This window comes from Cygnus atratus, chromosome Z (assembly GCF_013377495.2).
Source record: "Cygnus atratus isolate AKBS03 ecotype Queensland, Australia chromosome Z, CAtr_DNAZoo_HiC_assembly, whole genome shotgun sequence".
In the NCBI taxonomy this organism is placed as follows: domain Eukaryota; kingdom Metazoa; phylum Chordata; class Aves; order Anseriformes; family Anatidae; genus Cygnus; species Cygnus atratus.
In genome coordinates this window covers 30505724-30518425 of record NC_066396.1, presented here as the reverse complement: position 1 = coordinate 30518425, position 12702 = coordinate 30505724, and the positions used below count along the sequence as shown (strand labels likewise).

Sequence of the window (12702 nt, the reverse complement as noted above, 5' to 3'; positions counted from 1 at the left end):
GTGGAGAAGAGAAATGAGGTTAACTAATTTAACCACAAGAGACCTGGGATGGGAACCAACATATTCACATAACAGTTCCCTTTGTAATAGTGAACGACTATTAAATCAGGAAATCCATGAGCTTAGGATACCAATTCCTTCAGGTATTCAGAGGAGACTGAGCAGGAACAGGTAGCTTCTGCATATAAAGACGAAAAATGGAACATAAGGGGGCTGGTATTGCAGCACTTAGCAGGTGTTTCAACATATATTGCATGTAACTTTAGGGAGCTTCTTCAATGGAGGAAAAAGCTTCAGTAGTGTATTACTCCATAGGACTACACTCAAAATCCATATGATTTTAACTGTTTCTTCCAGAGCCACCCTTTTTGCTCAATCAGCTGTACCTTTGCGAGATTCTCATACTGCATCTTATGAAATCTCCTCTTGTATCAACAAAACTGGACAGAGGGGCAGGGGTAAGTGGAATGGAGAACAATCAAAAGAGGGAGGCAGGGAGAAGGGCTGATTATTTCCTCTTTCTCCTCATAGTGCTCACACTCTTAAAGGTACAGCAAAACGGTGAGCCAGAATTACTCTAAGATTACTTACTCTTCCAATTCACATACCAAATAGTCTAATGTACCACCTCTTATTTCAGTTTCAACTCACTACTCTGTGATGCTGTTCAACTGCTATACATAATTGTCTTTCCAACACATAATTTCTTTCATATACATAATTACCTTCTAAATATTTGTAGATACTTATGGTATCATAACCTCTTGGTATGCTTTTTGCCAACCTATACAGGTATTAAATTTTGTCAACCTCTGATCAAGTTGGCTCAAATTGCCTTCAAATTCTTTTTCAATGTTTCTTACCCTGCCTTGGATGTCATTAGAATAATTTGGTGCTGCCACCCACATAGATATACACTCAAGCTATATGAAGAATTATTACTCTTTCTTATCTTAAATGTATTTTGGTTTCAAACACAACACTCAGTTAGTTACTGAAAAGTTACTGAACTACACGGGGCTGACATAAAGACTTTCCTAAACTAGATGGTAAGGAATCAAATTGTTAAGGCTTTATACACTTTCACTATGCTGAAATGATTCTGACATAATACAATAAAAATTCCACTAAACAGCTACTGGGCATATTGACATGTTTCCAATAAAGTACTGGGAAATGTGATTCTAATTGACATTCAGTACTCAAAGCACTTACAAGCAGGCACTTACATGTGAAATCTAGAGGATTAAACAGTCTATAGATTTTTAAACCTACCTATGACTCCTGAGGACTACCAATCACACAACCACAGAGTAATCCTACGGCACTGTGTCCTCTGCAATCTGATTTATCTTTAGATCCTTACAAATCAGCAAAGGCAAGATCTATTTCTGAGCTCTTCCTTTGATTCACTTTGACATCCTGAGTGAATGGGTCATCTTCTCTCCTATTAGCATTTAGCTTTATACACAAAGCTTGCCAACTGAGCTACTGACCAACAGAATGTTCCTTTCCAACCTGTTAGTTTTACATAAGACGGTGGGAGATATAAGATGAAAACAGTAAAAATAGATGGGCAAGCTTCTCCAAAACCATACAAGAGTAACAAAACAAATGAACCACGCAGCATAAATGTAATACTCAAAATGGAACAGCCATTCAGGAAGAGGCAAATACCACACAAGCTCCTCATACAAAAGGAGCTGTAAGGACTACTTGACAGTCTTTCTCTAACTCATTTGCAGTTCTGCAGGAGCAGGAAGCTTACAATGAAGACGTAGAATAACATCTGCAGACTGGTGAAGAGAACATGAGTCTGATTTAGTAGAAATCTTTGTGGGGAAAAAAATCATTTTCCTCTTTAAAATTAAATGTTCAGTGTATCCTTCACCTGTGGATTCTCTCACGTGCTTCCTGTTGTTGTTTCCTTTTTTTTAACTGAAGCACTTTATTGATATTTATTGTATCAGAGCAATTTGTCATTTGCAAAACAAACTACCTCTCAGTTTTGCAAAACAAAATAGTGGTTCTTGCCCCTAACTTATGAGCTTTGATGTTTTTATTCCAGCTTACTTTGAAATTCAGTAGTAGAATGTCAATGAACTTGTCCTGCTTCTAATTAATACTTTTTACTTTGAAGGAAAAGCTTAATCTGATCTTTTGCTGTGTAGTTTGTTAATGCAACTAGACAGTTCAAGGCCATAAAGTGGAGATGTTTCCCATTTCCCAGTCACCAGGGTCTTTGCTTGATTGCCATGACTCTTCAAACATGATGGAGAGTGGTTTGGCAATAAGAAGTCATAACCCTTATGCACTAATCGCAAACCTTTCACACTAGGTTAAAAAAAAAAAAAGCCAGATAAAAGAAGGTGACTCTAACTATTCTCAGCAGCACCAGCTAGAAAAAAAAAATCTCCTATGCAGGGCCTGCAGGAACCAAACATGTTTCTTTCTCAAAGACTACCTATACAAAGTGTCAGTGAGTAGACAGTGGTGGTAGGCAATAATGAAACAGATCCTTCTCTGGTGGATACAGAACTTGAAAATGACATTTATGTTCATAGCAAAGCTGTGTGAGAAGGCCCATACGTAAAGCCTGTTAGATCTTTTTCTTACATCATCCTTGCTTCACAACATATTGTCCTATATCCATGCAGTTTGGCTCTAACTTTACCTCCAGTTTCAACATACTGTGAACAATGAAAACCCAGGACAGCTGATTATTAGAATGACTAAGATTCCTAGTAAAGGTATACCTGCCATGGATGGCACTGAGATCAGATTACATTAGCAATTATTATGCTTGTCCTCATAGAAAAACATGAGAGAGCTCTCTGTGTGTAAAATCCAGGATAGCAAGACTTCAGCGCCTGATCTTAGTACACATCCAGTATCTTATTCACTATTACTCTGCAATTCCTTTAAACAAGGATTTTATCATATTTGTATTTGCATGAGATAATAATTTCTTATGCATATTATTTTACACTTATCAAAACTAAACCTTAGAATATTTTAAATTGCTCATCTGCTTAAAAATCTCCATTACATATTGGAATTATAAAAGAAAACACTCTCTTCCAGTAGCTGCATAAACTAAGCCATTTCCATATAATTCACAAGCCTTATCACACAAACATTCACGTCATCTTTTAGATTTTCAGTGTAAGCGATGCATTTTTTCATAACAATACAGATCACATCCGTGGTTTCTGGACTGCACAGTTACCCTTGCTTACAATGAAACAGACTTTTGCAACCAACATTCCTAATCTGGTGTATGCTCTACTTCTCTGTTGCAGTCACTGCTATAAACAACAGCAAAAGTCAATGTGAATTAACCATGCTCTCTTTGGTACATATATCCAAAAGATGGATCACCCTTATTGGAATGATATGCCATTACTCAAGCATATGAGTTACTGTTGCATGGATGAACACAAGGGGAAAAAAAAATGCTCACATATTTTTATATATTAAAATGAATGCATTTGGTTGTCTTTGAGTATTTTTTGCACTCTACCAAAATTCAGTCATATTGACAGTAATGCTAATATAAAACAGTTTTCACATTTCGATACTCACACACTTACTTCATCAGCAATGGCATTCTGTGTCAGACAGCAAGCTGTCTGACACAGAAGGGAAACAGAAGTCAGTGGAGCCATGGCAGAGGGATGTATAAGTCAAATAATGTTTTTTCTTATAGACCACTAAGAACATGTCACATCTGATCCTCTTTCTTTGTTAAACTGCTGTCTCTTTTTTCTTCCTGACCCTGTATTGATTGACCCCGTAAATTACGATGGCACTTCCAAGGAATAATATTTATCCAGTTAAAGGAAATATATATCTATGTGGGTAGATAAATACAGGGTAAATAAAACATGTTATTCCTGATTAATTTTATCTGACATGTTTCAAACAACTTCCTCATAAAATGTGGTGACAGAGTCTCCTCCATAATCACCCTAACCATCTTTTCCAGTCTTTTCATATCCCTGCCATCTGGAAGTTTTTCCTAACAGCTAACCTGAAAGTCCCCTGCTGCAGTTTAAGCCTTTTTCTTTTTTTTTTTTTGCCTTTTTTTTTTTGCTTTTTGCTTTTTTCTTTATGCATCATAAACATGAAAAACAGATTGCTCCTTTTATTTTTGCCATTTTCCATCTACAGTTCCTTAGTAGGTTAAACTACCACTACTTTTTAAATCACTATCTTCGTTTGAGGTCACATCTTTCCCTCTGAAATGCAAAGAGAGCAAATTCTCAATAATATTAGGCAGAGCAGGATTAGTTGATGTCTTGCATCCCACATTTCCCTCCACAGTGTTCAACTCTTTGGACAGCACTGACTTTCAGTTCATGCACTGCAACCCTCAGAAACCCTTCTACAGCAGTGGCTGGTATGATTGCTCCCCATTTCTGTGTCTGTACTCTAGCTTCATTATCTTGCACTATTCCCTATTTAATTGCATCCTGTTTTCCAGAATATCTCAGTAATTTAGCAAAATCTTTATAATCTTACTTCACAGGTCTCACTGAGAGAGAGAGAGAGAGAGAGAGAGGGAGATGAAAAAAGCTTATATTCAGTTAACAACATCTGCAACAAGTGATAACTAAGGGATAACTAAGCATGTTGTGGTTGTTCAGACCAGGAAGAAGACTACAGTGTAGAGTCTGAAAGATCCCAATAAAATCATTAGGGGCTTGGAAAAATACTTGACTAAGTATTCCAGCGTAACATCCAGCAGGTGGTTGCTATCAGAGAACACCAGAATGTAGCTGATTCAAACCAAACAAAAAGAAATGCTCTTCTCAAAATGTGATAAAGTTTGCCACATGTGGATGCTAAAAGTTTACTAATGCAGGAAGTTGCTGCATTAGTTCATGAAAGAAATCCATCAAAGGTTACCTTTTACCTAGTAAATACATAGCTAGTACCTTTCCCTAAGGCAGTTTCTTATTTGCATATTGTTAGAGATTGGGAGAGCATTAGGGAATGCTTGCCTAAGACATATTCTTCCCAATGAATTCCTTTCTGTTGGAGACAGGTAACAGGCTAAAATTGTTTCTGTGTGAACTCACTACAGTAGATCTTACTATTCTATGTAATCTGCCATTTTACAGCTTTAACAAATACTTTTTGAAATGTTTTAGAAATTGTACTTAAATATTAGGAACATCACGTTACTCAGTACTTAAGTGCATACTTCAGTAGGAATTAAACATATATTTCATTTATTTTTCATGTGTACAAAAGATTTTTTCTTCTAAAAAACAGTGCATTCACCAAAATTTATTCATACATTATTATTATAAAGTTATTGTCATAACTTTATTATCACAGCTTAATGTAGCAATGATACCAGAATAAGTAATTTCAAGTAAGTATACATTTTGTCTGGTGGTCTGAAGCAATGAAAGTGTTTATAATGTTTTCTGCACTGTAGGATTTCTGTAGGATACTGTTTATCCAGTGAACAACATATTTACACTCTTTTTTGTCAACCAGTTTCCTATGCTTCTGTTGACTCTGTTTAGTGCCTTTCCACACCAGGGGAATAATCTTCACTCAGAAGAATTTTTTTGAGATGATTTAGTTTCAATGCAGAAGCAGTTACTCTAGCCATTTCAAGCTACTACCTTAAAATTAGCTTTTTAGTGACAAACTTCTGATTTTTAAGGACAAAATATTCTTAAGAAGAACAACTTACAGAAAAGTTAAGGGAGGCCTAGTGACGGGATCTGCTTTACGCCTGGGAGCTTCATTTATTAACAGATGTTACCATTGCAACTCCCCATCTTCAGCTGTTCATAAATGCTATCAAACTTTCACCATTCTCTGCCTCAACAATGCCATCACTTTTATTATTAGGAACATTCAGAAAAGCATTTCAACTTTTTTTTTTTTTTGAAAATGTCACCGAAAAGTCTTACTCTGCCCAGAATAAACTGTTCTCAAGTTGTTTAGCATTTTGTAGATGCTTAAAGGTCACACTGATTGAGGAGGCTAAATAATTCCATGAAAGAAATCCGCCAGAGGTTAATATTTATTTCATATGTATGCACATCTTTGGCTGAGGAAGATTTAGAAGCTGCAGGCTTGAAGTAAGTTCTTGAAATTTGAAGGTGGCTGCATGTCTGTTTTGGATGAACATATTACTCTTTCAGATGCATTCAAATCTGTTCGTCACCCACTTTTTGGAATTAGAAGTTTGCACATCATCAGCTAGTGAATCTGCACATTTTAGAAGGTAAATGCCATGAACATTCGGTCTGCCCTGCAAGTGTTTGATTCAGGGATGGCCAAAAATTTCCTTGAAATTGCAGCTCCCACATCATAGCATGCTGAGGCAACAGTATACAGAGCAAGTAGTCTTTCTTCCCTGCTCTCTGCAACATTGTGAATTGTGTTCTGCATGAATGCAAGAAGCGAGAGAGAGTTGGCTGAGACAGAAAGACTTGGAAAGGAAAGGGAAGAGAGCTGAGATAGTGAATGAGAGTGAGAACAGACTTCTGTAAGCAAAGAATGAATTAACTGGCTGAGCTAAGACACTGCAACAAAAATCAAAACTCTTATTACAGTTAATGGGTGAAAATAACTCCCACACTTGTTAGGGGTACCAACCTAAAAAAGGACCTTTCTCAAGGTGCTACAATGTGCACCTCCGAAGACAAAAACATATATAGGGTACAAAATGGAGAATGTTACATGGCTGCGTATGAAATACTTTCTTCAGTGGTTATTGGTCATTCAATTTAGGAAATGTTTACAGTAGGAAGAATGACTGTTCCCAAGCATCTGAAAAAGAAAGGTTACAACTTCCCCTTCAAAGAGATGTCAAAAGGAATGAGATTAGATGCTTTTCAAATAAATAAATAAATAAATAAATATTGAGATTCAAAGGTATAAAATACAGTACTGATCATTTTCACTCAACATGTGAGACAGCAGAAATCACTGCCAGAAGATAATACTAAAGCTAAACATTTAGCAAATAAACAAACAAAAATGGAATTATGGTATTTCTACTGATAATAATACGCAGGATTATTCCTATTACTATAAGACAATATTTGGAAGCAACAGTAAATATTAGATTTAAGCCTGAACATCATTAGATGAAAAATTTGTTTCTTCAAGAAAGCAGCGTAGCACCAGCTGTGCAAGGCAGGATATCCTGCAACTAGCTATTTCCATCTTTTTCCCCAATCCCTGCAATAACTTTGTAGCAGCACTCCTCAAGACCAGGTGTGGTCTCTGAAGAAGAATTTAGGTTGGACAAGGTTGGCAGTAGCTCCCTGGTCCAATTCCAGCTTCAAGCAGGGCCAGATTCAAAGCTGTATCAGACTGAAATATTGCTTCAGCCTTCAGAGAATGGAAAACTGCTTGATGAGAATTAGAATACCCAAATGAATCCAAGCACAAATACAGGCTGGGTGATAAGTGGGTAGAAAGCAGCCCTGTGGAGAAGGACTTGGGGGTACTGTTGGATGAAAAGCTTAACATGAGCCAGAAATATGCACTTTGAGCCCAGAAAGCCTATTTTATACAGAGCTGCATCAAAATAATTGTAGCTAGCAGGTCAAGGGAGGTGATTCTCCCCCTCTACTCCATCTCTCGAGACCTCACCTGGAGTCCTGCATTCAGTTCTGGGGCACCCATTGTGAAAAAGACATGTACCTATTAGAGCGGGTCCAGAGGAGGGCCATGAAGATGATCAGAGGGCTGAAGCACCTCTCCTATGAAGAGAGGCTGAGAGAGCTGGGTTTTCAGCCTGGAGAAGAGAAGGTTCTGTTGAGATCTTATTGAAGCCTTTCAGTACTTAAAGCAGCTTCTAAGAAAGATGGGGAAGGACTCTTGATAAGGAAGGGAGTACAGGTTAATGGTATAAAGGGTTAATGGTATAAAACTAAGAGAGTTGATTTAGATTAGATATTAGGAAGAAATGTATGAGGGTGCTGAGGTGCTGGCACAGGTTGCCCAGAGAAGCTGTGGATGCCCCATCCCTGGAAGTGTTCAAGGCCAGGCTAGATACGGCTTAGATCAACCTGCTCTTGCAGAAAGCTTGGAGAAAGCTCTTTTCTGATGCGTTGAAAAAAAAAAAAAAAAAAAAGTAATTCAGCTGATGTCACCTTAACCAAAAAACATATATAAATCAAAAGACTGTGAGTACAAAATATGAAGCATTAGAAAGCTCATCTGCAGATAAAAAAAAGCCACTAAACTGCTCAACATTTGCTATTAGTACTCGACATAGAATCTCTGAGATACACACAGTTCTTGAAATCAATGCCAACTGATCAGTTTAGGTGCTGAATTGTTTCTGCAGTGCTACAGAGGGCTAAAGTAGTCTGTGGAAAAGTTATGCAGGTTTTGAGAAACCTGCGCTGCTGGGGGCTGAAGGGGTCCAGTTGTCAAAGAAGGGGAAGTACATCTTCAGTCACAGGCTTGCCAAGCTTGTGAAGAGGGCTTTAAACTAGAGTTGCTGGGGGAGAGGAACTCCAATCCATCCCACTCCTCCCAGTTTGATGCCAGTGTAAGCAATACATGCCCAGAACCTGGAAGAGGGTCATGGGCCAGCAGGAGAGCACCTGAAGAGCAGCATAAAGGAATCCCAGCCACTCCAGCCAGTAAGTCAGCTTCATCAGGGGCCCAACTTAAATGTCTCTATGCTAACACACACAGTATGGGGAATAAACAAAAGTAGGTACAGATGTACGCAAGCCTGCAGGGCTATGACCTCATTGGCATTACAGAGACATGGTGAGATGGCTCCCATGATTGGAGTGTTGGAATGGAAGGATGCAGGCTCTTTAGGAAGGACAGGCAGAGGAGACAAGAAGGGGCAATGCCTTCTATGTCAATGAGCATCTGGAGAATACAGAACTCTGCCTGCGGATGTATGAGGAGCTGGCAGAGAGCTTATGGGTCAGCATCACAGGGAGGGCAGGGGCAGGGGACATTATAGTGGGGGTCTGGTACAGGCCACCTGATCAGGAAGACCAATCAGATGAGGCCCTCTACAGACAGATAGAAGCAGCCTTATGTTCACAAGCCCTGGTCTTTACGGGGGACTTCAGCCACCCCTGTATCTGTCGCAGGGACAGCACAGCAAGGCACAGGTAATCCAGGAGGTTCCTGGAATGTACTGATGACAATTTTCTTCCCCAAGTGATAGAGTAGCCAATGAGGAGAGGTGCAATGCAGGATCTTATTCCCACCAACAAGGAGGGGCTGATGGGGAATGTGAAACCCAAGAGCAGCCTTAGCTGCAGTGACCACGAACAAAACGGTGCAGTTTAGGATCCAGAGGGCAGTGAGGAGGGAGCACAGCAAGCTTACTACCCTGGACTGTGGGAGAGCAGACAGTGCCCTCTTCAGGGATCTGCTTGGTAGAGTACCATGGGATAGAGCCCTGGAGGAAAGAGGGTCCCAATAAAACTGGTTAATATTGAAGGATCACCTCCTCCAAGCTCAGGAGTGATGCATCCCAACAATGAGGAAGTCAGGCAAAAACACCAGGAGGCCTGCATGGATGAACAAGGAGCTCCCAGCCAAACTCAAACAGAAAAAGGAGGCCTACAGAGATTGGAGGCAAGGACAGATAGCCTGGGAGGGATACAGAGGCATTGTCTAAGCAGCCAGGGATCAGGCAAGGAAAACCAAAGTCCTGTTAGAATTAAATTTGGCCAGACATCAAGGGCAACAAGAAAAGCTTCAATGGGTACATCAGCGATACAAAGAAGACTAGGGAAAATACAGGCCCTCTCTGGAAAGAAATGGGTAACCTGGTCACCTGGGATAAGGAATAGGCTGAAGTATGGAATGATTTTTTTTGCCCATCTTCACTGGCAAAAGCTCCAGGGCCCCAGAAGGCAGGGAATGGAAGAATGATGAACCACCCGCTGCAGAAGATCAGATGTGAGACCATCTAAGGAACCTGAAGGTATACAAGTCCATGGGACCTGATGAAATGCATCCACAGGTCCTGAGGGAAGTGGTGGATGTAGCTGCTAAGCCACTATCCATCATATTTGAAAAGGTGTGTCAGTCTGGTGAAGTTCCCACTGACTGGAAGAGGGGAAACATAACCCCCACTCTTAAAAAAGGAAAAAAGGAAGACCCAGGGAACTACAGGCCAGTCAGTATCATCTCTGTGCCTGGCAAGATCATGGTGCTGGATGACAACCAACCAGATCATGCCTGACAAATGTGGTGGCCTTCTATGATGGGGCTGCAGCACTGGGGGATAGGAAGAGAGCAACTGACATTATCTAGCTGGACTTGTGCAAAGCATTTGACCCTGATTTATTTATTTATTCATTTATTCATTTATTTATTTATTGTGATGGTGTAATAAGTACACAAATCTATTTCCAGTCAGAAGACAGAATTAAAATTTTAGGGAAGTGGTGGTGTCACCATCCCTAAGGGCGTTCAAGGAAAGGTTGGATGTGGTGCTTAGGGACATGGTTTAGTAGGTGATATTGGTGGTAGGGGGATAGTTGGGCCAGATGATCTTGGAGGTCTTTTCCAACCTTAATGATTCTACGATTCTATGATTCTCAGCAAGTTTGCTGATGACACCAAGCTGTGAGGTGCAGTCAGCACACAGGAGGGAAGGGATGCCATCCAGAGGGACTTGGGCAGGCCTAAGAGGTGGGCCTGTGCGAACTTCATGAGGTTCAACAAGGTCCTGAATCTGGGCCAGGGCAATCCCAAGAACAAATACAGGCTGGATGGAGAATGGATTGAAAGCAACCCTGAGGAGAATGACCTTGGGGTGTTGGTTGACAAGAAGCTCAACGTGAGCTGGTAGTCTGTGCTTGCAGCCCAGAAAGCCAACTGTATGCTTGGCTACATCAAAAGAAGTGTGGCCAACAGGCTGAGGGAGGTGATTCTCCCCCTCTGCTCTGCTCTTGTGAGACCTCACCTGGACTGCTGCATTCAGCTGTGGAGCTTCCAGCACAAGAAGGACATGGACATATTAGAACGAGTCCAGAGGAGGGCCATGAAAATAATCAAGGGGCTGGAGCACCTCTCCTGTGAAGACAGGCTGGGGGAGTTGGGGTTGTTTAGAATGGAGAAAAGAAGGCTCTGGGGAGATCTTATAGCAGCCTTCCAGTGCCTACGGGAGGCTTACCAAAAAGCTGCAGTGGGACTCTATCAGGTTGTATAGTGATAGGACAAGGCTTTAAACTAAGAAAGGTTAGATTTAGATTAGACATTCAGAAGAAATTCTTCACTCAGAGTGTGGTGAGGCACTGGCACAGGTTGTACAGAGAAGCTGTGGATGCTCCATCCCTGGAAGTGTTCAAGGCCAGGCTGGATAGGGCTTTGGGCAACCTGGTCTAGTGGGAGGTGTCCCTGCCCATGGTGGGGGGGTGGAATTAGATGATCTTTGAGGTCTCTTCCAACCCAAACCATTCTGTGATTCTATGATTCTATGATCTCCCTTACTAGCCCTATTAATGGCTAGGTTACTATGAAATAAGATACTGAGGCATATTTACCTGCTTCCTTACTTGTTCATCTTTCTAATTCTTTCCTGTCCCAAATCCTTTTGTCCTCTAAAAAATAAAGGTACTTACGTTTATGTAGTATAGCTACTAGGTGACTACATCCTTGCACATTGTACAGTACGTTGCCTTCTCTATAATGCCAGTCATTATTCATCCTGACTTCACTAGCTTTCTTTAGCTGAAGCATTTAAGATTAATGAGGCATTTGTTCTCAATCAAGACACTTTGTATGAATACAGTCACACTTTCAGGAGCCATGTAGATGAGTTATTTAATATTATTTGATTTTTTGTTGTTGTTTTGGGAGATTGATTTATGGCTATTTTTTGTCCATTAGCATAGAAAAATTCTGCATCAGTCTTCCACTTTGTCAATAATCATTATCAAATAGGACCTACTGTGTAGTAGAATACAAAGATATGTTATCATGGATCCAAGTGCATCCTGGAAGATGAAAAAGTTGAAATAAAATATTGTAAAGCATACTATTTCAGCTACTTAGAGAAGCTGCAACTGCAAGAAAACAGTATGCTTCTGAATCTCAGATGCAGTTTTACTCGATAATATAAAATGGAATTATCCATCATAGACAAGTCTAGCTCTGAAAAACTTGAGTCCACTAATGCATTTTTCCATTCCAAAATTTTAATGGCATTCCTAGTTGGGATTCACACAAAATACAGTTTCATTTAGTTATTAATACAGCTCTGACTCCTATACTGCTTTCATCTTTTATTGTTTAGAAAATTGTACAGATATATAAGCACCTAGTAGAGAACAGATTTTCTATAAAGTCAACATAACTACCTGGAGTTTAAGTATTATTTAACAAAATTAACAACAACACTTTATTGTTTAAGCAAAGGAATGAGAAGGAACCTTCCCCCCTTAGACATGACTTATGAACTCTAAACCAGCATTTGTAACACTGTTTCCTTTCATAACTTCCATTTTATTCTCCACCGCACAAAACTTCTCTTTCTCCTTGCTTTCCAATCAATCTTCCCTCCAGGATTTAAAGCTTTACCCAGAAAAGAATTCTTCAGACAGGTCTTCCTCAGCTAAATCTCCTCCTTCTAGGAATCAATGTGACAAGGAAGAAAACCAAATTTCAGACATTCCGTAAGTCAGAGTTTCAAGCAACAGATACTTTTGGATAATATAAAATCTGCTGATT

General features: G+C 39.8%; 1 protein-coding gene across 6 annotated transcripts in view; it reads right to left on the bottom strand.

Annotated features, from left to right (window-relative positions):
* The window catches only part of KDM4C (lysine demethylase 4C), a 296942-nt gene that overhangs the window by 82013 nt on the left and 202227 nt on the right, over positions 1–12702 (bottom strand). For 2 of the 6 annotated variants that reach the window (XM_035567676.2, XM_035567675.2), the window contains one exon: positions 12159–12601. The exons of the other annotated variants lie outside the window; for them this stretch is intronic. In XM_035567676.2, coding sequence (XP_035423569.1) covers positions 12587–12601 — 15 coding nt within the window. In that variant the 3' untranslated portion in view covers positions 12159–12586. Of the gene's footprint in view, positions 1–12158; positions 12602–12702 lie in introns of those variants that run through there. 6 annotated transcript variants of the gene reach the window in all.